Source organism: Coccinella septempunctata, chromosome 4, assembly GCF_907165205.1.
Source record: "Coccinella septempunctata chromosome 4, icCocSept1.1, whole genome shotgun sequence".
In the NCBI taxonomy this organism is placed as follows: Eukaryota; Metazoa; Arthropoda; class Insecta; order Coleoptera; family Coccinellidae; genus Coccinella; species Coccinella septempunctata.
In genome coordinates, this window is record NC_058192.1 from 22,113,021 (window position 1) to 22,140,723 (window position 27,703).

Consider the following 27,703-nt stretch of genomic DNA (forward strand, 5'->3'; position numbering starts at 1 on the left):
CACGTTGTATATGCCGTCTTCAGCAACTACAGTGGCGTGCATAGGTACTGGCACTGACTTTCATATTTAAGGTAGGTGCGGCTAATAAGGCCTAAGGGTGATTTGGAATGACTCTAAAACTATGACTTCCAATCACCAAATTCTATTGTTAATTAAACATAAACATCAAATACTCTCAAATAAAAACAAAAAATTACAACTTCTGCTTTAAAGAAAGAACATTGAACATTTTCAAAAACCTTGTCAGTAGGCTTTTATTATAGTACAGTAGGATTATAAGACCTATTAGACTTTTACACCCATAAAAAATTGAAATAGGTATACCGAATAACATATTTCCAGTGCCGTACTCAGAAAAATCAATTTTTTTTGCTGATGTGAAAATGACCAGCCTATAGGCCACTCTTTGAATTTTTTTCACATTAATGCGACATGCATTATAAACACAGGAATAGAATTCAATCATTCAAATTTTTGTCACACCTTCGAACGTGTTATAGATAATCACATTTGTGACAGATTATTTATTTAATATTCATCTTTACGAATTAACGGATTCAAATGGGGATTAGCATCTTGTGGAAAACTGAATTTCGTGGAAATATTTTGTTACTCTTTCAACACAAAGTAAAAGTAATTAAAGTTCCATAAACTGCTCAAATTTTGGGTCCTGTCTGATAATATTCTGCACAAAGCATTTTACCTATATGGTTTAAAATTAATTTTTTTTTACTGAGACGACTCTGCTTTCCACACTACAAAACTATAAATAGTTTCAATTCGAAGTCGATGTCAAGCTTGATGGTCTCAAAATAAGTTTCATTGCAATACTGAATTCTAAAACATCTTTATCAGGTAACACTTATAGTACCTATATATACTTGCTTGTCATTCAGTGATATGGCTTGGGAATGTTTACCCTATACAGTGTGTTACGAAATTTTTCAATATTTCGACCACAAAGAAGTCGTAACACTAGGTAGTGTTTGTCGTAACTGGTTTGAAGTGAGCCGGGATGAGAGATTGTGGAAAAAACTATTCTTCTCCCAGTATCCTATCGACCGTGACATAAATAATAGAGGTAAATATTGAGAACTGAGTTTAACATAAAAATAACAATAAAAGCAAATGCAGAGTTGCATGTCAAGTTCAAATTACTGTGAATACGGAATGGATAATTTAAGATTTTGAAAATTTTATGATTTTGATTGAACTTAACTTAAATATTCTTTTGTGATCTTCACAAAATCCTCAAAAACTTCCTCAGGCTGCAAAAATATGCCTATTTACATGAGGAATTGATCTTGCGCTCATTTGTTTTTGGAGTGAATAAGATCAATCATTTTCATTCATTTCATTTTTGTAAGTTAGAACTTCAAACCCTCTCATCTTTTCATCCTATTGCGTTCATGCGTTCTACAGGGTGTAAATAAAGTTGCGAAAAAATTTAAAGGAAGACTCCTTGTCAAAAAATAGTGTTATTTTTTCATATACATTGATGATGACTGGGCTGACATGAGCAGCCCTTGTTCAGATACATCCCTCTTATTAAGATATCACCTGAAGAGCTATTCTTATTTTTTAATTGTCAATTTCTCAAAAACTGCTATGGTGTTGTCAAAGACTTATACGGCACTAATAGCATAGACATAGAGACATAGACTGTGCCTTCCCTTTATATCTATGCATGAAATACGGTCAAAAAAAGTGACAGAGAGAAACACACGTCGGGCATGCAGTTGACTTTTTCTAGAATTTTGATTGGTCCACACTCATTTCTAGGTGAACAAAAAAGAGAAAGGAAATGCCCGACGATCATTTCTCTCTTTCTATAAAAAAGACAATTTCATGCTGACATTGCTCAGTCCATGTCTCTATGTCTATGACTAATAGGCACTAATTAGGCACTAGGGTGAATATTACACATTTACAGAATTAGTGCTAACTTCACGGACCCTCGCCTAGCCCGGTTGCTGTTACTGTATATGAAGGGTACAGGGAAACAACCATCGATGTCAATTTACCTTATAGCTGAGAAAAACGCGTTTTTAACTTCGAAATCCGTTCATATTATTTGAAATATGACAAATTAAATACTATCGTTCTCGAAATGAACATTATTAATATTTTTATACATAAAATGAGTGCATTACATGAAATAACTTAGAGATTTTTCTTTCCGTATATCGATCGACATGGTTAGTTCTTTCCCTGCACGGTAAATCTTCGGAAGCGATTCAACCTATGACTGAGCTAGTTTCATGCCTGTTTTGATATATTATACCATAATATACTACTTTTCATTCTGAATCGAATGGTGTGTCTCATTTTCGGACAAAAATTGACATCAATGGTTTTTTCCCTGTACCCTTCATATGAGGCCGGGATCTCCGACGCGATCTAGAAGAAATTTCACTTATGTTCTATATCCTATTACTCTTTCTCCGAAGGAATTTTTGACATTTCTCAATTTCAATTTTTCCATTTGCCATCGAAGGAAAACCATCGAATATAATTTAAATCACAAGTGTCACGTATGGGACGAAGTACAAGTGTCTAAGTGTCATCTGTGTGGCACAGCGCAAGTGTCACCTATGTGACTAACGATGATCAGAGAAAATCGGCACCGATTATATCGATGAGAAACATAAAGGGGCGTTCGTCTCTGACCATTCGATATATTTTTGAAGTCGAGATGGAAAAAAAGATCTATTTACTGAGGCGCAGAATCGCCCCAATTCATACATGACACAAATTATTCTTCACAAACCCAGCTCTCATTTATTATATTTATATACAGGGTGGCTGGTGACGTAAGGGACAACGGCTAAGTGGAGACAGAGGACCTCAAACTGAATGAGAATTTGGGTTTCAAATGTCCCATGAGGGTATTCGTTTCGGAGATATAGGATGATTCATGAAAAAATACTAAATCTATAAACTACCACATCTTCGTTAATATGGAAAAATTTTGGCTGATATTTCACAAGCTTGTTACTAAAGGCATTCATCGTCAGCACAAAAAAAAAGTTTACATTAATTTGATGAAGAGTGAATTTTGTTGGAAACATACCAGGTAGATTATTGTTCCACATTTTTCAGTTTAGTAGAATGAGCAGGACTTCTGGGAGTAATTAAAGTAGGCCAAACTTATCTTAGGCGAGATGTGCAGGGCGAGAGAACAGCTCTGTTAGGGGGCACAATAATAGACCTTGAGGGCTTCGTGAGATGTAACCCCTTCCTAACTATCAACCATCTTTGACTCTAATTTAGTGTTTCTGTTTTATCAGGAATATTATTTTTCATGATAGGAATATAAAAATATTGTAATATTCTTATTTCAAGATATCATAAAAATAATAGAAAATTTGTGCCATTTAAACAAAAAACAGATCTTTCATGAGTTTTTTTCGTTCTTTTCGAATTTCTATTTGAATTTACTTTATCTCATATACCGTGTGATATTTCACACCTGACAAGTACATTGAAATTTTTGAATATGGTCCTGCAATTTTCTCTATGTTTTTTCTTGTGCTGACGGTGAATGCCTACAGGAACAAGCTTGTGAAATATCAGCGAAAATTTACCATATTAACGAAGATATGGGAGTTTAAAAATTTAGCATTTTTTCATAAATCACCCTATATCTCCGAAATGAATACCCTTATGGGACATTTGAAACCCAAATTCTCATTCAGTTTGAGGTTCTCTATCTCGACTTAGCCGTTATCACCAGTCACCTTGTATATAAAAATATTATTCTAATGTTAAAATACAATATCGAATCATAGGTTTTGTTGTACATGGTAGCTTTGTTTTGTTTACCAAAATGTTGTTTGCGTCGTTTGCGACAAGGAAGATAATTCTGTCTGCTGCAAAAATAAAACCCAAGGCCAACAAAACATAATTCTTAATTGATAGATCCATTGAACCATTCGCATTTCCTTGCACCAATTATTTACACTAAAACACTAATTTTAATTTTTTTATAGTGTTTTTTCGTTATCATATTAAAAGAGTGATATCTTGCAGAATATTATAAATTTGATCTCAGATTGACATTTCTTATTTTTGAACCTTATATGAATTACATTGAACAAGCACAAAAGAAGAGGAATAAATAATTGTGAAACTATTGAACGTATATATTTAAAAAAAAAATTGAGTACCGATGAAAATCCATAATTATTGAACTGAAAAACCGAGTTTTTCATGACTACTCGTGTAGCTTCTGCAAGTGGTTGGGAATGATACTCAGTAACTTGGTTACACGCGAAAAATAAGCCACAAGGAGTTAAGCCTTCTTCTAATATATGAGTTGAAGATCTCTCAGATAAGGGTGGATAAAGGAACAAAAATCCATTGATTACACTAGGAAATTCACCATGTTTCAGAACAATTCTATCATCCGTGTTCCGTAAATCTTTAATAGGCCACCCCCCGTGGAAACCCTGTATATTCTTTTGAAAGAGGGTAACACTGCAACACAAACTTAATTGATTTTTTCAGGTTTGTCCTGGTATCAGGAATTTAGAAGATTACATTACAATGTTCCTGTAATTCAAACGGAAGTGATAAGGGAACACTATGATCAAGTACTCCATATTACTTTTTCTCATAATGGTCGATATTTTGTAACATGCTCAAGAGACTGTTTCGTAATGGTAAGTAGGTATGTACCGAAGTAACCCAACCTAAAATATTGCCAGTGTGAACACCTGAGTTTTTGTACATTCAGGATGTTCTTTTTATTTATAAAAATAAAGTAGAATTTACGACCGTGCAAAAAAATTCTCCAATTTTGAAGGCGGTGGTGGATTTTTGGGAGATGAGGATCTAAAAACTTAATGCTAACCTTCAACCATAGGAATTTAGAATTGTAGATATGCATACGAATAACCATAACATTCGTTGTGATCGTTATTTGATTAAGGTTTTTGTTTTTCATAGTTTGGGCTCCTGAGTAGGTACCAAGAGTTATAACAAATGTATTGTATTGATGCTGCTGTTGTGAATAAAGGAAATCCAAATTACAGGTCGTACCTTTGAAGGCAAAAATATTACGAGAAAAGTGCAATTACAATTATTTTGTGATTTCAGATATGGACTTCTTCATATCCGGCAAAACTGAAGGATTCTCTCGACATGACAGTATTCAATTGGAGGTGTGCCCATTACAGCGAATTCAACGAGTCGGACTCTTTGCTGCTTGTTTCCGGAATTGTGATGGGTCCAGAAACGAGTACAGTTGGAGAAATAATCGTTTTTCATGTTGAAGGTGATTTCTTTTGCTTTATATTATGCATTAAAACTAACAAAAGAAGAATTCACAATATCAATATGGGTAAAAAAATTTCATTGAATTTGCATAAAGTTCTAATGGCTTTAATCATCATATAATGTTTTCGGCTTTTCTGTATGACAGCTTCATTCATTTCTTATTTTTGAAGTTTTTTCACTTCAGTTCGACTTGGATCGATTATTTTTGATAGTAATAGGTACTCTAAGGCGAAAATAATTCTGATCAGGTAGATGAAGGGAATATTCCCACGTTAAGAAGATAGAAGATCCCTCCAAAAAACACAGAAAAAACCGAGTTTTGTTTCTGCTCGATGCAAGAAATACTCTCATAGTTCTATAGAATAACTTTCTTGGGAGAAAAGGAAATGAAAAATATATTTTCATGTTTTTCTTTTATTATTTAAAATCTTTATAACTGAGTATATTATTAAGCTAAGCTGGTAATATGCCCATTGTGTATTGTTTTTATGCTCATTGATAACTCTAACAGTATAAAGCAAACAAGAATAAGTATTCATTATTTTTTATATTTATTCAAAATACCTACACGATCCTACCGACTTTGTAAGAACTGAAACGCAAATGAAACAAAACTCTCCATTTTGAATGGCCAGTGAAGCTTGTTGAAGATTTTTCTCGGTCCACTTAGATCGCAAACCGCTGTTGTAAGACGACATCTTCAAAAATTAATAATTTAAAAATGTTAACATGAATTATTGCATGTCACGGTAACACGCCCAGTACGCATATTACTTCTATTTAAGCATGGGTATATTGACAACCATGTAATGTAGTAGTATTTCCTCTAATTTCTAAACAAATTTTACGTACTCGTAAAAAGAATTATACTTAAATTATCGCAAGGGAACACACTTTAAGATGCTGTAGTTACCGTCTCAAAAATAGTTCAACATAAAGAGTGACAACGTCACAAACGTTCGCATTTTTATAACACACGCGTAGCAAACAAAGATATTACAAATTACAATATCTTTGGTAGCAAATGAGCCTAGCCTATTCACCTCCCTCGACTCCAAATCTCAAAGTAATTTCAGATCATGCGCACACTGCTACAAATGGTGTTGGTTAACATCTGCTGTGCCATCTCTGTGTCTACAGCGCAAGCTAATAGAAATTATGGGGTATGGCCCGGTATGGGCATATAACCAACATGAGCATATTCCATTCATCTACCTACCTATACAGGGTCTTTCACGAGGAACCTCACCCATATTTATACGGGAAACTACTGAACGTATTTTCATGAAATTCAGCACTTATAAATATTTCACGATGGTGATGTAATCTAAAATATTTTCAAGGCATGGGCACCTCCGGTTTTTCCGGAAATGTCAACAACTTCCGTTTTTCAAATTAGAACACCATTTTTTTATTGCAGAAATAGATTCCTTAGAAAATTTCAAGTTATTTTGATGTAACATTTTTCAGTTTTGGTTGGAAAATTCTCTCTGAGCGGGAAAATTCGAAAAAAAAATCGAAAATAGAGCTCCGCTGAAACAAGAATAACTTCGAGGTTTTTGGATGGAAAATTTTCATTTTTCGGATTTTTCAAGATGTAAGATTGATGTATCCACTTTAAAAATCGAAATCGCGATTCTTGATACAGGGGGTGAAAAAATCGCTTTCAAAGTTAGGGATGACAAAATCGTGAAAAATCAATTTTTTCGAATTAGAATCCCATTTTTTATGGCAGATATGGAATCTACGTTGAAAAATAATGTGAATGTATGCATCACACCCTTGCCCTAAAATGGTAAAGTTATTCACAAAAAACTGTTTTTCGTCTTGAATTTTCAGCTATTTCTTTTCCCTTCACGCCAAAAAGATGAAATTTTCAGGAACTGTTACTTAAACCATGTTTTAGATTTTACTATCCTAATATGCAAGAGAAAAAAGTTACAGGTTGTTCCTAAATAGATGTGTTTAAAAACCAAATTGAGTTTCAAAACTATGAATCTAAAAATCTAAACAAACCTGAACGCATTTCTGACTCGTTCTATGCAGTCCTCTTTATCAGTCAGGGGAGTTGAGTAGACAATATTTTTTATCCTACCCCAAACATAATAGTCTAAAGGAGTTAAATCGGGAGAACGTGGTGGCCAAAGATGTGGACCATTGTTCGCCAACCATCGATCTTCAAATAGCCTGTAGAGGATATTTGACACATTGAGTGAATTGTGTGGAGGCGCGCCATCTTGTTGATACCATAAGTCATTATGGTTCTGTACTCTGTACTAGCGGCTCAATTATTTGAGTCAATATGTCAGAATATCTATCTCCTAAGGGAGAACATTCTTTAAATAATGCAAACATGTGTAGTGTTCTATCTTAGTAGTTAAAGTCCCATCATAAATGTGAACATCGAGAATTGCATTATTTTTGATGGCGCAAAAAACATTGAAAATCCAAGTCTCTTGAAAGTTCCATTGTCTGAAGTGGTGGTTGTTCTCTTCATCCCAATAATGACTGTTATGCCTATTGAAAGAACCATTCTTTGTGAATTTAGATTCATCTGTCCAAATTATACAGTCCAAAAAGTTTTCATTCTCTTGAAATCGAATCATCATAGCTTCGCAAAACTGTGTTCTCCTGACGAAATCAGTTTCCTTCAAATGCTGTACCCTATTGAATTTATATGGGTGCATTTTATGTTTTTTTAATATTCTCCAAACACTCGATTGAGATAATCCCAGATCAATCTCGGCATCTTTGAGAGAATTTTGAGGATTCACACGAAAATATGCAAGAACTGTTATTTCGTTGTTCTCATCTTCTACTACACTTTTTTCTCTGTGTATAGTTTTCTTAACGAAAGATCCGACATTTCTCAAGTTTGTCATGGTTCTGTTAATGGTATCTCTCGTTGGTTTGGGTCGGTCAGGAAACCTCTCAATGAACAGTCGAATCGTTCTATCTACAACTTTATTACATTCTCCATGAAGTAGAATGAGATTTAAATAATCTTCATTGGTAAAATTAGGCATAGTGATCGATTTTATAACTTAATACGAATTATCACCAAATTAATAGTAAACACAAAATGCTACTGAATAAAGAGGAATTTGGCAGATGTAATAATTAATGATATCTATCAAAAAAAAAAAAATGTAAAACATGGTAAGTTTTTGCATATGGTTCATAAGGAATTATTTATTTATCCCTGGGAGAAAACCGATGGTCGATTAGTTGAAATAAAGAGGTTTCCAATACAAATTCGAATCAAAATTCGCCATCTATTTAGGAACAACCTGTAACTTTTTTCTCTTGCATATTAGGGTAGTAAAATCTAAAACATGGTTTAAGTAACAGTTCCTGAAAATTTCATCTTTTTGGCGTGAAGGGAAAAGAAATAGCTGAAAATTCAAGACGAAAAACAGTTTTTTGTGAATAACTCAGAAAATATCCACTTTAGGGCAAGGGTGTGATGCATACACTCACATTATTTTTTAACGTAGATTCAATATCTGCCATAAAAAAATGGGGTTCTAATTTGAAAAAATTGATTTTTCACGATTTTGTCATCCCTAACTTTGAAAGCGATTTTTTCACCCCCTGTATCATGAATCGCGATTTCGATTTTTAAAGTGGATACATCAATCTTACATCTTGAAAAATCCCAAAACTGAAAATTTTCCATTCAAAAACCTCGAAGTTATTCTTGTTTCAGCGGAGCTCTATTTTCGATTTTTTTTTCGAATTTTCCCGCTCAGAGAGAATTTTCCAACCAAAACTGAAAAATGTTACATCAAAATAACTTGAAATTTTCTAAGGAATCTATTTCTGCAATAAAAAAATAGTGTTCTAATTTGAAAAACGGAAGTTGACGTCATTTACGGAAAAACCGGAGGTGCTCATGCCTTGAAAATATTTTATTTTTCATCAGCATCGTGAAATACTTATAAGTGCTGAATTTCATGAAAATACGTTCAATAGTTTCCCGTATAAATATGGGTAAGGTTCCTCGTGAAAGACCCTGTATTTTTATGGATATTGTAGACAACGAGCTTACCTTTGTGATATGCATATTTAACATAAAAAAAAAACTGAACGGAATCGACGAAATCAAAATTGACCCTAAATGGCTGTTTGACATTCACACTTTCAGTCGCTTGCCTCTCATTTTCGCCCTTATCAGAGAAGTACTGTAAAATGTATGTGAATGTCATTTTAAACACCCCGTAATTATTACTGAAAAGGTCACTATAACTACAATCGATTCTTGCATTATCCGTTGCCACTTGCCTGAGATATACATAGCTCAAAGTTCTTTCGAGTCAAAAGCTTTATTGTAATGAATAAATTACGAAGGCGTAGAAGGGCCCAAGTATAGTAGTATAGATTTGTTTTCAAGGAGGAATCTGAAATCCCTAGTTTTCCGTTGTAATTTGTAGTTGTTTTAGTTATGTTTTTTCCGAGTTTTTCTTGTATTATTATTATTACGCAGATATAACAATTTAGTGATGGTTGATTGATTTTTCGAAAAATGATAAGGTATTGCATGAATCGACTTTATGGTCAAAGTCAACATTTGAATAACAAAACCCTGTATTAATCTAAGAGAGAATAGTTTGAAACAATTCTTTTCCGAATGATAAGCGACTAAATATCTTTTATAATTAATAACAGAAGAATTCCTGAATACGTCTGGAGAATGCTTGTCACAACTTTGTAATGAATGCTCCAAACTAATGAGAACAGTCAAATAGATCATACAATAAATTTACCATTATTAATTACACTGATCGACAAAATTATAGCTTTGTTCTCCCACCTAAGGAAATTATATATATTTTGAATCTTCGTAGCCAAGGTATAAACGCACGATAAATAAAAAGTGGAAGTTAGCTCTTGTTGTTTTTTAATAATTATATTCATGATTTTTAACAAAAACAATGCATTATAATATTTGCAATGGTATAAAAGATTCCGATCGCTTAGATCTTTTGTCTTTTCTGCTGTAGGACGACTCCAGTATTTCTCTAACGATGGACCAACAATAATCAGCAAGCATAGAGGGTTTCCGTTTGCCTTGGTAGCGTTTTTCGAATGACGTGATGTCTTGATGGAATCGCTCTCCATGCTCGTCACTTACGGCTCCCAAATTTGGGGAAAGAAATTAATATGTGATTGCAAAAAGTGTATTTTTAAGCCCGTTTGCAACAGCCGAGAATTCTCTAGAGAATTTGCTCGAAAATTCATGCGCCGTGAATTATATACCGTTGCATACGCACTTTCGGTAGAATTCTCTGTTCAGTTGCATACAAAATAATCTCTGCCGTTTTCTTGCGAGAATTTTGTAGAGAATTCTCCAGAGAATTCTCGGCTGTTGCAAACGGGCTTTAAGGACATGTTGCATCCCATTTTTTGATGAGCCTGTAACATCGTTTTGACGATATTTACATATTGCGGAGATTTGTGATTGCCAAGAAAATTTTTGGTCACTTCTACAAAGGACAACCAGGCTTCTTTTTTAAAGTCATTCAATGCTGCCAGAAACCGAACTTGTTTCAAGAGTTTGTTTATTTTATAAAGTATAGAACAGTACAGAAGTGCGAACATGGACAATTCACGCATGTCTTTTATTTTGATAACGGGAGCTAAACAAACGTAAGTACTATTATTTTTGTAATAAGGTGAGGAATACCTAACAAAAAAAATATAAATCTCTTAGGTGGGACATGTTGCATCCCATTTTTTGATGAGCCTGTAACATCGTTCTGACGATATTTACATATTGCGGAGATTTGTGATTGCCAAGAAAATTTTTGGTCACTTCTACAAAGGAAAACCAGGCTTCTTTTTCAAAGTCATTCAATGCTGCCAGAAACTGAACTTGTTTCAATAGTTTGTTTATTTTATAAAGTATCGTAGGGTACAGAAGTGCGAACATGGACAATTCACGCATGTCTTTTATTTTGATAACGGGAGCTAAACAAACGTAAGTACTATTATTTTTGTAATAAGGTGAGGAATACCTAACAAAAAAAATATAAATCTCTTAGGTGGGAGAACCCTTGTTGAATAGTGTTATTATTTCACGTCGATAAAGGTAAGGAAATAAAATAGGTACTGCAAAATTCAAAGAAAATCGCCAATTTTTTATGAAATTGCAATACAGAATTTCTGTATGTACAGATTTTCTTATCAGAACGATATATACTCTCGATAATAAATTAATTGCCATTACTGATTATACGATTTCATGAGTTATATTTCTTCAATTCCCCAAAAGACTTGTTATATTTAAGTCTAGGTTATAATCCTGACTTCCTGTCTTGGAATTTCGACATCCGACATTTCGACTTATAACTCGGGTCTCGAGATCTCGACTTATAAGTCGGGATTGAAAATGAAATAATCATTGAGAATCGTGATACCTATTTTTATTAGGATTCTCGATTTATTCAGCAGTTTTTTTCCCCTGAACAGATTTCCTCTCTACGGAACCTGGCTTGCTCAAAATGAAATGCAGAATTGATAATACCCCATATTCGCTTTTCGGCACATGGTTCAACGATTCGTTTCTGCTTTCTGGAAACCGATTTTGGCTAGGTGGTTTTGTAACTTCATCTCTCATTTATATCAATAGAGCATCCCAAGAAACATCTTCAGAGCTCATTCCGGTTACTCATGGGCTGTTTAAATTCTATAATACAAACAGAAGTACTATAACGTCCCTCCTGGTGGCAAAATGTCTTAGGGACATCGTATTGGACAATATAGAATCAGACAAGAATGAGAGTCATATCGATAGATCCAGGTGAGTAATACAGAACCCCTATGGCTCCCATATTCTGTAATTCATGAAACTTTTTATTTAGAATATAAAATAATAGCCCCTGCCAAAATCACTCTTGAAACCGCCACTGACAGACAACACAGAAAATTCCCACATTTCAAAACGCTGCTCCGGCGCCAGTAGAAAAAATACCCGACATTGAAAAAATATCTGCCAGAAAGGTTAGTCATTGACTCGTACAAATATTTTAACAGTAGATTCTTGAAATCAAAAGAAACACCTTTTACCTTTACCGTTTTTTTCTGAATCGGCTCGGTTTAAAAGAAAAAGCTTTTGAAAAACTAAAAAAAAATTTTTTTATTTCTATCTCATGAACAGTTTCATCGAATGAAATGAATTTCGAAATATGGTTTTTCATTTATTTGATGAATTTTTTCCGAGTACAAGATATCACCCACGTTTTTCGTTTTCTCATTATGACTATTACGTACCATAAAATATCAAAACTTCAAAAAACCTATCTCTGGAAACTGAGTTGGACGCTATCTATTTGAACCTTTTGTAAAATAAAAGTATTCCTCATATTTTCTCATATGATGTGCCGTTTTCGAGTAATTTGATGCTAAAAAATTAAAAATTACCGTAGATTTGGGTGACTTGGGACGATTTTGAAATTCAACTCGTTATATTTCAAAAACGGTTAAACGGTGACCTATTTTCATGCGGGAAAGAGGTTCAAATATGCGTAATGACTCAGACTATTGATTAGGATATATACCATGCTTCAGAAATTAAAAAAAAAATTAAATATACTTCTTCCAAGTCACCCACCGAGTTGGGATGCTTGGGACACAAGTTAAAATCCATTGATTTCTCAACCCTCAAATGAAATAGGTGACTTGGGACGATATATAGATTTGAAAAATTAGAATTTGTGATTATATAGGGTGAGAACTATTTCGAGGGGAACTACAGGGATATCGAAAACCGTTAGAAATACAGGGTAACTTAAATTACGAAAAAGTTGCGTTGTCAAGGATGAGGGGGTGGTTGTAAACAGTTCCCAAATATCTCTGATGGTTCCTGAGATATCTCGAAAAAACTGAAAATCAAGATTATCATTTTTTCTTCATAACTCATTTGTTTTTGGAGATAACTACACGAAATTCGGTGTGCCAATTATAGCGAAAGTAAATATATTGCAACTCAAATGTAAAAAAACTAAACAAAACAAGGGAACTTTGATTTCATTATTTGATGATTTCTTTGTGGAAATAACGTGAATAATAATTTCCTGCCAAAAATCGGCATATCTCCTGCTGCCAATGCGTCGCTTTGTACCTTTTCGGCATTGTCCCAAGTCACCCTATGAAACAACAAAATAAATGAATGAGATCCGTGTTGCCGTTTGATTTGGAAACAACCTTGTTTCATGACATATCTGATATCCCAATATCCCACGTATCCAGAAAAAAAATTACACATGCACAAAGTGAAACACATGTATAGGACACTAGAAAGTATAAGGGCCATAAAAAAACGCGCTTTTACGCTCCTGAATTTGTTAATTTTTCCTGTCAATTCAAACGCTCTGGTCACGGCAAACTCAACAGGAATTAATTGTTAAACTAACCGAAAAGACGCTACACAATCTTATAAGTTTGTCCCTTCACTAATAAATGGTAAGAAACAAAGAAATCTGCAATGGGGTTAATTATCACAAGGTTCAGGACTGTCCCAAGTCACCCGAATCTACCGGTATCTGTGAAATTTGAAGAATCGGGTAGGTACTTTGGCTGAATACAACTCTGTTTAAAAGATCCACAGTGTCACAGATTTATCTAGTGAGTCAAATACTCACCTTGTATATTATCTAGTGCCTATTTTCCAAGCTATGTTCTAAAAACTATATCGTCCAAAGTAATGACCCTGTTTAGTTGTGAATAGATAGCGCTCAGTAACTTGACAATTTGATTTTTATAAAACGTTGCGATACGTATGGTGTTCTAGTGGAATGATGAAGTTGAGGTACACTTTCGGTATCAGCAAAAATTCAGAAAAGTTGGTATTATTCCTATTTCTGTATATTTCCCCATACCTATTTGGCCAAGAGGAGTTCAATTATCATCTAAATCTGTTTCAGTTTCAAAATTAACCAATTTCAAGATGAGAATTTTGACGAGCATTTACTCTACTATAATATTCGCTATCGAGAATATGAGAAAAACGTTCTGCGTTATGATGATGACTTCGAAATGAAGAGTGAAGATGGTGATGTCGTTGATGACCTAAGCACTTCAGGGACCTCTTCCTCGTCGGATTCAGCAACGGATTCAGACGATAAATACCTCATATTCGTCACTGGAAGCAATACCTACATACCACATGAAATAGGTAAATGGTCATTGGTCATGCAGTGTCATACCTAATGCCGTTTTTTTGTTTTCCTGAGTAAATTTGCTATTTCTATTTTATTGTGTCGTGTTGCAGCAAGATTTAATGCTTCCTGTGTAGAATATGTACTGCTTCCACGATGGATCATGCATGAGTAAATTCTTTATTGGAAACAGAATTATATGATTTTTACTAACATGAGTTGTTAAACCATGACACGTGTTTCATGACCACAAGTATCGGTCACATCAGTTCTGAATTATCTATATTATTCCTTCGTATTCATCAACATATTATGTATAGTGTTGACTTCATACTATAGGGATGTTTTTAAAATATCGTTTGCACCTCTATTTGCAGTAAGGTGTGCAGAAATCCAAGTTTTAAAAATATACAGGGTGTTAGGTAAACATGCGTCAAAAATTCAAAAGGTTTTCTTTGGACTACTTCAAGGATATTTTATCCTACGATTATTTTTGAAAAAGCACTTTGTTGCGAAGATATAGGGTGAAAAAGAAGGAAAATTTACCGGCGAAGTATACCGTAATTTTTTGGAACAAACGCTACCCTAGTTTCTAGTGGATGTACCATTGGCTATAAGGCAATGTAGTTTATGCATGATGGTGCACCAGCTCATTTTACGAGTAGTGAATTTGCTCGAGAGTTTTCAACAGCAACACATACGGAGGTCGCTGGAATGGTCGAGGTGGACCTCTTGTGTGGCCTGCTCGATCCTCGGACTTAAAACCCCTGGATTATTTCCTATGAGGCCATCTAAAGTCATTAGTTTATACTAGGACGATTTAAGAGATCGGGTAATTGGTGGGTGAACTCAATAATAGACGACACTGGTGTTTTTGAAAGTGTTCGACAGTCATTAGAATATTGGGTGGTTGCATCCGAGCTGGAAGTAGCCATTTTCAACAATTGTTTCAGTTTAAGGAATGTAACATGTAATTTTTAGTAATAAATTGTTATTTATGGAAAATTTGTTTCGTCCTATATGTGCGCAACAAAGCGCCTTTTCAAAAATAATCAAAGGACAAAATATCCTTAAAATAGTCCAAGAAATAACCTCTTGAATTTTTGCCGGTGTTTGTTTTATCTAGACAGAATAAATCATTGTGATCGTAAGTGCAGCTCGTTTTTCATGATACGATTCATTGCGATGGGATAAATGAATGGATTTTCATTAAGGTGAATATAGATTATTCTGATGTGATATGGGCCCACGTCATAATGCGCATGATTCAAAAATCTAACAGGATTTCTCGCGGAAGCGTTCAAATTGGTCTGACGTTACCTGAGACTGCATCTTTAGACAATCATTATTATTTATTTCTCTCTAGGAATCAAAAGGATAAAATCGTTTAAATTTCCTGATCGAATAGATCCAGGACCATCTCTGAAGGAGCGACAAATGTTACTGGATGAAAGAAAAAGACTATTGGATAGTGGCGTAGATAATATATACTGGAACGACATTGACTCAATTGCTGAAAAATTCGACTCTCCTGATTATTTGATAGATTTACATGGTCATATACTGGGTATGCGTTTAAGTCCTGATCATAGGTGAGTGCAAGCATTTTATGGAGTGATTAATTGTTAATGTCTATGCTTCTTAGAATATGAATGATCTGTCGCAGGAATTTGGACTTAGTGAATAAATCAATTATTATGATTTTGCCAACGTTTCGGAACCTATTGTTCCTTTCTCAAGGCTAAAAAGAGGCATTTATTAACCATACAAAGAAATACAACATATAACATATAACATTAAATACTATATCTCATCATACAATTAATAAGACATAAAAGGTGTATAATTAAAATATTTGAGCGAAGTCAGAAATAAATAAATGGTTACGACGTATGACAGTCAATAAATTAAAAAACAACAATGAACGTAAATTGCGATGAAATATTGTGTTTTGGTATGATGTTTGTTTGACACATATTTTCAATCTGGTCTCAGCTTACTCCATTCATTTCGACCAGTAAATATATAGGGTGACATAAATATAAAACATATAAAAATATACAAACCATATAAAGTATAAAACATATGAAATTATACAAAACGACGATCATCCCTCTGGCGAAAACATAAATAAGGCGCGGAGACAAATAATGCTATCCATTAGGCATTGTTATTCTCGATATCACAAAATCATAAACTGTACTTAAGTTGTTCGTATCTTCTCTGTAGTTTACTGTATTGTTTCTTCTAATGTATATCATTTCACTTAGAAGACGTCTGAAATAATGTTGTTCTTTATCTAGGATACTCACATTTTCAAAATTAAATCTATGTCCCTCTCTGTGTGTGTGCTGTGTGAGTGCAGTTTTGTTTTCAGCTTCTAAATGTTTGCTATCATTTTCATGTTGTCGAATTCTATCTTTTAGATATTGTTTTGTTTAGCCCACGTACACTTTGTCACAATCCTGGCAGGGAATTTTATATACCAGACTAGACTGCATAGTAATAGGGGTTTTGTCTTTTGTGTTGGTGAATTTTTTTTTATTGTTATCAAGGATATTATAGAACGATGTTTTGCAACCAAACTCTTTGAATATGTTGTGCCGTCTGTAACGGGTTTTCCTCGGTGTACTCGAGCGCCAGCTATTCTTTAAGGGAGAATAGCAAACCTACCCTGGCAGCTACTAGCCGGAGACAAGGTTCCCTGGTGTCTAGGGTGTTAGCGACGCCCAATGATAGTCAGAATCAACGTACACAACTTTTATTTGTCGACTCGTAAAAGGGGAACACAAATGGCACTATTACAAAATTCTTACAGTGACTCGAAATCGGTGAGATTTACAGGGGCAAAACGGACGGAATAACACGGGATCCGATCTCAAACGTTATACGGGGGTTAACGGACTTGTTCGCCAGCCAGAACCTGAGACGTACACTTAGCGGATAGATATCGGACTTCAGCCAGGTTAGGGGATGAAAGACGGCACAGACTTACGACAGCTCACCCCTAGGTGCGTTCTTCGCCCCCTGAGTATCCACGCCAGCGGGGTTCTTCGATAACAGCTGAGGTGAGCGTCGAAACAACGGGGAAGGAAAAAGGGTTAGCCACTCCAAAGTGCCTCCGCACCCCCTGAGTATCCACGCCAGCGGGGTGCTTTAGCAGTAGGGGTGGAACTTAACCCCGTGGTAGGAGGGGATGAAGGAAGGTTTTCTGCCACTCCAAAGTGCCTCCGCACCCCCTGAGTATCCACGCCAGAGGGGTGCTTTAGCAGTAGGGGTGGAACTTAACCCGGGGTAGGAAGGGATAAAGGAAGGTTTTCTGCCACTCCAAAGTGCCTCCGCACCCCCTGAGTATCCACGCCAGCGGGGTGCTTTAGCAGTAGGGGTGGAACTTAACCCGGGGTAGGAAGGGATGAAGGGAGGCTGAAGTTCTAATATTATATAGAAAAAATAACGGAGTATCGTCTTACCTATGGCTTGGCCACTTGCACTCACAAATTTGAACGAATCGCCTAAACACGGTGAATAATAATACAAAAAAAAACTGGAATTCTATTAGTAAGAAAAAAAACTAAAAGAAATCTTCTAATTATTATATATTGATTGCCGGTACTAGTCGTAGGCGGAAAACTATGTGACAGCAAATTAACATTTGGTGAATCAATCGTAAGTGAAGTGGCCTGCGGGGAAACATCTGATTTTATACCCACAGGGAGGGTGCGGAAATCAGATGTGCCCGACAGTCGAAATTCGGTAAATTTGCGTCGATGAAGACGTTTTGATTTCGACTTATCTGTGCTAGTGAACAAAAAAAACTCGGTTATCTTCCAATTCAGGATGTTTTATACGGTGCGACATCGTTTTTAGGAAATAAAAACGGAATAAAAACGGTGCGGTATGTTTACAATTCCGAACGATGTCGGAATCCTGAATTGGAAATTGAAAATATTTTTCTCCAAAATTAATTTGAAAATAAAATTACTTGACAGTGAAAACTGAAATAATTATTCTAAAATGAGGTGGTAGGTTTGAAAACTACCCTCTCGTTACAAGTCTGTAAGATAATCCAGAGAAAAACGCGAGCTTGAAGTACTTCAGCTTGGTAGTCACCTCAGGTTCTGGGCTAATGTTTGTTGTGTTAGTCATTCTGTTGACATTCCTACTATTTCTGGTAAGAAAAACACGATCCTGTTTAAGCTTGTAGTTATTTATCGCTTTTCTGATATAGTAGGGGGGGTAGTTGCTGTTCAAAAGTATATTGGTTATTTTTATAATGTTCTTCTTCTCAAACGTTTTGTGACTTAGTGCTAGAGCTCTGTGAATTAAATTGGTAGCTACATTTTTCTTTTGTTGGAAACTGTGATTAGAAAGAAAATTAAGGCATCTGCCAGAATTAGATGGTTTTGCATACCAATCGGTGATCATTTTGTCGTTTTCTCTTATCACCATAACATCAAGAAAAGGTAGGCTCTTATTATTTTCTATCTCAACAGTGAATTGGAGTTTCTCGTGAAATGAGTTGAACAGATCAAGTGTTGACTCAATATGGTCTTCAGGTATGAGTAGGAATGTATCGTCAACATATATCTTCATAATGGGGATGTCAAAATTCACCTTACCGGCAACAAACTCAAATAACTCCAACATAACCAGCTCAGCAAGATCAGGACTTGCAGGGGATCCCATCGCCGTTCCATCCAACTGTTTTTAAAAATTGTTGTTGAATGTAAAATAGCTACTGTCGAACACAATATCAACCAGTTTAATGAAGCTGTTTTTATCAAACACGGTGAAGTGTTTCATTAAACTGGTTGATATTGTGTTCGACAGTAGCTATTTTACATTCAACAACAATTTTTATAAACAGTTGGATGGAACGGCGATGGGATCCCCTGCAAGTCCTCCATAAAAATTGTTGTTGAATGTAAAATAGCTACTGTCGAACACAATATCAACCAGTTTAATGAAGCTGTTTTTATCAAACACGGTGAAGTGTTTCATTAAACTGGTTGATATTGTGTTCGACAGTAGCTATTTTACATTCAACAACAATTTTTATAAACAGTTGGATGGAACGGCGATGGGATCCCCTGCAAGTCCTGATCTTGCTGAGCTGGTTATGTTGGAGTTATTTGAGTTTGTTGCCGGTAAGTTGAATTTTGACATCCCCATTATGAAGATATATGTTGACGTTACATTCCTACTCATACCTGAAGACCATATTGAGTCAACACTTGATCTGTTCAACTCATTTCACGAGAAACTCCAATTCACTGTTGAGATAGAAAATAATAAGAGCCTACCTTTTCTTGATGTTATGGTGATAAGAGAAAACGACAAAATGATCACCGATTGTATGAGATGAGGTATAGTATTTAATGTTATATGTTGTATTTCTTTGTATGGTTAATAAATGCCTCTTTTTAGCCTTGAGAAAGGAACAATAGGTTCCGAAACGTTGGCAAAATCATAATTGATTTATTCACTAAGTCCAAATTCCTGCGATAGATCATTCAATTAATTGTTAATTGTTAGTGAATGGTATGTACCTGAGGACTAAATTAAGTTTCCAAATTGAGGAATATTGCTATTTCATGTCGATTATGTGAAGTTCGCAAGTTGATATATGAATTAATGTGTTAAATACACTCACTTTCAAAAGTCCTGCACCCCCTAATTATTAAGGCTATCTCAAACTTTGAAAAAAAAATGATACCCTCGGATTCAAGGATAATGAAAGGCTTTTACAGAAATAAAATGAAATCAATTCCATTTCATAGAATTATGAAGTTGAAACAACAAATACAAATTAGGAATCAAAAATTGCAAAAACAAAAATTAAATTTAAACGGAAAATTAAAAGTTAATTAATAAAAGAGCAAGACTAATATGCAGTATTTGAGCCTCTGCTGCTTAGCAATGCATTCACTCGTCTAGGCATTCCAAAAATTAAATTATTGATTATTTCCTGCGGAATATTCATCCATTCCTCGGTAACAGCTACAATAAGTTCTTGTGAATTTCGTGGTGGATTATTTCGACGGAAAACGGCTCTGGAGACATGATCCCATATATGCACTATAGGATTTATGTCAGGAGACATCGCGGGCCATTCTAATCTGATAATGTTTTGGTTTTCCATCAAGGCTTCTTGAACACCTCTAGTGCGATGTGGCCTGGCATTATCGTCCATAGAGATAAATTGAGCCTCTAATTCATTACCCATGGGTATAATTACAGGATTTATGATATTTTCGAGGCAATATGCACCAGTCATCGTCCCGAATATGTGAATTAGTGGCGTTCTTCTTCCAAACATTATGCCTCCCCAAAACATTTCAGTGCCAACTTGAATAGCTCTCTCAGGTCTATTTCGACATCCTGGTTCCCTCCAAACTCTTAAGCGGTAGTCATCACTTACTAACCCAAACCGTGACTCATCTGTAAATAGCACATTCCTCCATTCTTCTAAATGCCAGTTTTGATGAGCTCGCGACCACTGCAGACGAGCGGTTCGGTGACGAACTGTTAATAAACGAACTCTTAGAGGCCTTTTGGACCGCAATCCTGATGTTAAAATTCTTCTACGAATTGTAGCACATGAAATTACACCATGGGCGCCCGCAGAAACCCGCAGAAATTTTTCTCAGGGGGGGCAAAATATCATCTACGATTAGTTTTACTGAAAGAAAAATTTCTCTAACGGTGTCTATCAGAATCTCAGGGGGGGCCGTGGCCCCCCCTGGCCCCCCCCTGCGGGCGCCCATGAATTACACGGTTGTGGGCTTTTTGGAATTCCGACCTGAGTGTTGGTACCGTCTCTGACCTATTTCTACGGGCTGATTGGGCAATATACCGATCTTCTCGAATCGTGGTAACACGAGGACGACCATTTCGAGGTCTACTATGCACTCCACCAGTTTCCTCATAGCGCCTAATCGTTTTGCTAACCGTGCTTCGAATAATGTTCAGTCTATTGGCTATCTGATGGCGTGAGAGCCCTTCTTGCCAGAGAGCAATAATTCTAGTTCTGTCAAACTCAGACAACTCGTTTCTGGGCATATTACACAGTTTTTGAACTAATCGGTACTTAAAACGAAAAACTACTGGTCCGCAGAAAGGCACACATTTGACAAAATCGATATTTAAACACAAGAAAATTTTTTGTTTCGTAATGTTATCGTTTTATTTGGTGGTCAACAAGTTTCTGTTGTTGTCAGTAACAATTTGTTGTGAATCTTGATTATTTTATCTCCACTACAGGGGGGTGCAAAACTTTTGAAAGTGAGTGTATTTCACTGTCGTGCAAATACTATGTGGCGAATTCGTGGAGAGATTTTGAATTTTGAGCACCAGATTCATCTTAATGAGATATAATATACAGGGTGAGTTATCAAAAACTTGACATTTGCATTACCGTACCCCGATCAACCCAAACAAGAAATTCTTATTTTGACCCCCTACTTGTAATACACTGCGCAAAAAAATTAACCCACATTATGGAAATCTCAAATTTATTCTACAACTGAAGGTGTTCTCAATGATAATTACTTTTATCAGAATTATGCATGCATATGTTATCCACTTTCAACGGTTTTCTTCAATACAGATGTTTTTTCCCAGCAGGAATAAAAAAAGATGATATTATCAGATTTTGAATGTATTGGCTCCATTCTAAAATCAGTTGTTCTCGATCAATTCTAGTGATCAATAGTTTTTCTTTCGTTTGATTTTCTACACTCGATCGCTATGCAATGCGAAACACGCAATTTGACCCAAGAGGAATGTGCCCAAGCGGCAGTTTTGCGAGAAGAAGGGTGGACATACACAAGAATTGCAGAAAGGTTTCGAGTTTCCCATACAAGTGTGTCCAGAATGTTGCAGCGATTCAGGGAGACAGGTATGAATGTCCGAAGACCAGGACAGGGTAGACCACGGGTAACAAGAACGTTACTTGAGAGTTTCTTCGTTGAGACAACGGTTTGCAACCGCTCGCCTCCTTCAAATTCAGCTTGAGCAAACTCATAAGGTGCAAATTAGCACTCAGACAATAAGAAATCGCCTCAGAGAATATGATTTAAGGCCTCGTGTCGTGGCAAGAGGCCTAGCTCTTACCCCAGCCCATCGAAGGGCGCGTTTGGATTTTGCGAGAGAGCATATCCATTGGGAATAATCCGATTGGGAAAGAGTTCTCTTCACAGATGAGTCTAGATTCTGCTTCTACCATTGTGATCGACGTTCCCTTGTATACAGACGTCCACATGAAAGATATGCTCAGTGCAATTTCCTGAATACTACTGGTTTCGGGGGAAGTTCGATTATGGTATGGGGTAGAATATCTTTGACTGCTCGCACAGACCTAGTGGTCGTTGATAATGGAGCTATGAATGTTGATAAGTATATAAGGAACATTCCTGAAGAGCATGTAGTGCCATTTGTCCCATACATTGGTGAAAATTTCATTTTTATGGACGATAATGCCAGACCCCATCGTACGCGCATCGTTCAGGGGTACCTTGAAGAGGTTGAAGTCTCTCGAATGGAATGGCCAGCAAGAATTCCAAATCTCAATCCGATTGAGCAGGTTTGGGACAACCTCAATAGAAGGCTGAGAAGTTCAGAAAATCATCCAGCTACTCTTAATGACTTAGGAATCCAACTCGGAGAAATCTGGGAAGGATTAGATCAGATCATTGTAAGATCACTCATTTTGAGTATGAACCGTCGTTGCCGTGCTGTTATTAACGCAAGGGATGGAAATACCAAGTATTAAATCACTTATCAGCATTTCAGTATTTTGAAAATTGTTCATTTCTCTTCTTTCACATAAGATTCGGTGAAATCCTGAATTTTTCTTCCATTTAATGTGTCTTGTTTCGTTCAAAACCTTTCCTAGAGAATATAAAAAATAAGTTATAAAGTCAATGTAGAGTTAACTTCCATTAAAATTGAGATTTTCAGAATGTGCGTAAATTTTTTTGCGCACTAATTCGTTTATGGATTTTATAAAAAGTAGCAAGTAGTTTCTAGTAAGGTTCTAGTTAGTTAGTTTCTAATTAGGTGTGTTGTTCGTTTAAGGATTTTATGAAAAGTAGCCAGCTTCTAGTTTTCGGAGTTTTTCCGTTTTATGTCTGTTTTATAATAACATTAGAAACATAATCTAAAAAATTTATCTTTGCGATGAAATAGAAAAATTTCAAAAACAAAATAACTTAAATAAAGCTGAATACGAACAGAAAACTTTAGGGTTTTTGCCCTTGATGACATAAATAGTTGAATTCGGTATTTGGAAAGCTTATATGGGGAAAATCATTTGAGAGAAATTCAGTTCAAAAATTGACAATATTGCTTTTGAGCATTTGCAATTCTTTTGTTTGTAGAAAAAGCTCATATTCAATTTGTTGGCACCAATTGCAGTTCTCTAGTCTGTAGTTATCAAGGTAACCTATTGACAGTATTTCAAATGTTGGACCATTTCTTCTGAAAATTATCAATAAATACCAAACGGACAATCTGAGACCAATAAAACTGCATATATTATTATTTGAATTCTTTTTTTTAAATTCTACTCAATTGTGGAGTGAAAAATACTGTGTTTTATGAAAAAAATTCAGCTTTGTTTTGCCACTCTATATACGAATGAGTTAGCTCCAATGTATTATTAAATTATTGAACAGTGACTTATGAAGAACAACTTTTATTCGACAATTTTTTTTGTAACTTTCATGGTTTCGCTTATAATTTATAGAGTATTTTTCTTGCGGATACCCTGTATTTATTCGAAGAATAGACATATGAGACTTCGGATAATGTTAAAGATCTATGAAAATAAATCTCCATCAATCTTATTCCATAAGAAAAAGTAAATTGAGAGTATTTCATATTAAACTGCAATAAGAGTAATAACTAAAATAACATATATCAGTATTTTGCTTCACTGCTCTTATCTTCAGACTTTTATGAATATCAGATATTCACTTCGTTTCATAAAATACGCATCTTTAAAAAAAAACTTTCAAAATATCCGTTTCAACTAACAAAAAACAGAGAAATAGGTAAACAGTAAAGTTCAGAGTCTTCTGGTGTCTTTCAAGGAGACTGTAGAGGATATGTTTGTATTTTTGGTGCTGTGTTTTAGATTCCTCTTCGTAACCATAAGACGATGGCCAGAATGGGAAACTTATAACTTCAACGATGTTGTCGATCCTTTACCGAAGGTGCAAAGTGTCATATCTTTAAACGTTATAGATATGATGACTCTTGAAATCGTTGGCGTGAGTGCTGAGAATAAGTCGCCATACAGTGTGGAGGCTGATTATTATTTCGTGTATATGGATGTGACAGAAGAATACATAGTAAGGTGAGTTCGATATCTTTACTATTCCCTGTGTATGTTCAATAATGTTGTATTTTTTGTTTTCACATTGTTCTGCCTCAGAGTATCTGCTCGAAGTAAAAGAGAACTAGACTTTGTACCTAATTTTGAGAAAGATGAAGGATTCATTGACGGTGATGCTATGTCAAAGTTAACGTATGATTTACCACTCCAGAGCCTGATTCGCTGTTCACTGTACAGTTTTTGCTCATGTTGCTTCAGTAAACGTTAAACGTCCTATATTTTTCAATTCTTCTCGATTAAGTTTATACCAAGTGACTTTCTCGCTATGCGTATTAGCCGTTAGGGGAAAAAGACTACCAGAATATGGGGTGTTGCCAGAACACTTGAACGATCAGTAAAAGTTTGTTATCAGGTATATATTTTCCAAAATCGTCGAAAAGATGATTTTCTTTAATTTCAATAGGTTTCGAATTGTAGCCAATGTCGAGACTGTGTGTGTTTAGGTGAAAATCCATTGAAAAAAACATTCCACCTCGAAAAGTGAATAACAGGAATGAAAATTTGTTCTTCAAAGAAAAATTCTTTAATTTTTTTCTGTTTGACGAATAAGAAAATTTCTGGCTTTCCGAGATGACTAACTGATTGAATTGAATTTTAATGAAAACCCCATATGCCCATAAGCCGCTGATTTATTAGTGGTTTATGACGTAAGATACACCTTTTCGCTTTTTGAACGGACCACTGAAACGGTGTAGATCTCTCTTAATAACGGATCAATGTTCAATTGGACTATTGATAATTTCTTCTCTCAGTGAAGTGACTAGATACGAAAATATTAGTCAAATTTTGTGGGTATCGATCTCATTATTAGACTCACTCGATTACCAAAACGAAATTACTGAAGCTTTCTCATTTCTGAAAATATAAGAAGTAGCAATTGAGAATCATAGAATGGACGTAGATATATACATTATAATTTGAGGCAAGAATGATATTCTGAATGCTCATGACTGCATTTTATCTATTGAAAACAAATTGACGTTTATCCATTAATCAAAGCGTTGATTCCCGGATCAAGCTAACTGGGGGTTAGTTTTAAATCATGATAATTTATTCACATCTTATACCCCATTATCGGTCTCTTTCTCAAAGAAACTGATAATGGTACTACCTACATTTCTTTTGTTTTCGAGTTATAAACGAATATTGAAAAAATGGCGAAATCGAAAATGAATCATAATTTCTTTGCTACTGAAGTTGAGATCTGAAACAAAAATATTGATAGGCACTTTTTTGTGCAAAATCCAGTGGCGTATTTTTTCGAAAGTTTCAAATTATCAAAAAACCAAAGTCATATTTTCTTGAATGTATTTTTTCAACAGTTCCAAAATGTTCTCTTTTCAATTTCTCTATTGAATATATTGACTCGTAAAATAACTATTTTCACAAAAATTTTAACACTGTAGGCGGTTTTATGGTCACCGAATATGTTTATTTCATTTAGGTGTTGGAGAATTTCAGTAACAAAAATTATGATACGATTCGTTTTATTTTTGCTCCAGCACCGGAGAAGGACCAAACCTCCATCTTTGGGATCGACATTATGGTATACACCTGGCTAATCTGAAGCATAAGGATATAACGAACGGAGCTGCATTCAACCCGAAAGATCCTGAAATGATGGTCAGCGTCTCGGATGATGGTGTAATTAAAGTTTGGAGGTCTTTATCGAAAATTAGAGAGTTGAAAATACGCCCTAAATCAGAAGAAGACGACACGGATGACTCTTGGACAGATGATCAAGAAAGTGAAGCATCTTCCTGAAATACCTATATTACCTACAATTGCTGTTCGCGTTCGAAGATGTATCTTTCCTAACTGTGATATGAATTTTTGCAATTTTTTGTTGTAATTGAATTAATTAAATAAACTGCCTCTAGCCGTTAATATTTTTAGATGTTTAGGCTGAGAAATAGAATAAATATTAATATTATAATATAATTCAGATGCATACCACCCGCTGATATGAATATCAACAAGTGTTACGATCTGAATCGAACTAGCCAATTTGCCATCGTCAGGACCCTAAATGGAGTACGCTCCATCGAAGAAAAGCAGATGCTGTCCATGGTTTCGGCAGTGGCGGATTTACATATTTGCCGCCAGTAGGCTATTCAAATTTTGCCGCCTTTACCATAATTATTTAGTTCAAAATATTAATGAAAATATTTGTGTCAGTGAAAATGTAACTTTGAGATTTGTACACTTGTCCTAATAACTACTCATAAATTATTGTGACCTAGGGAATCGATGTGTCAGTTTCCGAGTTTCCAGATCATTTTTACAACGCAACGATTGTTGAGATTTCACAAGAAATAAAACGTTTCTTTCTGAATGAAATAAAATTTAGTCATAGACTAATTTATTATCATTAAGTATGGCACACTATATATACATGGTAACATGGTCCATACCCAGGTGACCATATCTCATAACAGTTATGAAGCAGAAATGTATCCCGCGCTCCTTGTTTTATAACAGATATATCACACTAAGAGTACAAATACAGAACGCTTATGTAGCAGCTATGCTCCTATGTCCGCCTCAAACAAGGAACACATCTCCTTTCTGAAAGGAGCATAAATAGTTCAAACATGGATCATGCAAATATTTGTTTCATGGAAGATCTATATATATTACCTTCATGTGCTATGTTTATTATGTTTCATTTGTTATTAAGAACGCTTTCAACAAAAAGATGAAAAATTATGGAAATTAATATAAACTATTGCAATAATATTGAACTCGAATTTTGATTTTTCAAATAGTGTGTGTGTCTCGCATCAGTTCGGTGAGGTATGTGAACGAATGCACTCATGTTCAAAAACAATATATTTTCATAAATTTCAGATTACAAAAATTAGAG

At 35.1% G+C, this 27,703-nt stretch overlaps 1 protein-coding gene across 1 annotated transcript; it reads left to right on the forward strand.

The window, feature by feature from the left end:
* The first annotated feature begins 803 nt into the window (after positions 1 to 803).
* Positions 804 to 26,724, forward strand: LOC123312317 (F-box/WD repeat-containing protein 5). The gene is made up of 8 exons (XM_044896683.1): positions 804 to 1,081; positions 4,510 to 4,664; positions 5,101 to 5,278; positions 11,752 to 12,082; positions 14,205 to 14,455; positions 15,805 to 16,030; positions 24,577 to 24,798; positions 26,340 to 26,724. Exons 1-8 carry the CDS (start codon positions 901 to 903, stop codon positions 26,599 to 26,601), a joined length of 1,806 nt encoding a protein of 601 aa, XP_044752618.1. The 5' UTR covers positions 804 to 900; the 3' UTR covers positions 26,602 to 26,724.
* The last annotated feature ends 979 nt before the right edge of the window (positions 26,725 to 27,703 follow it).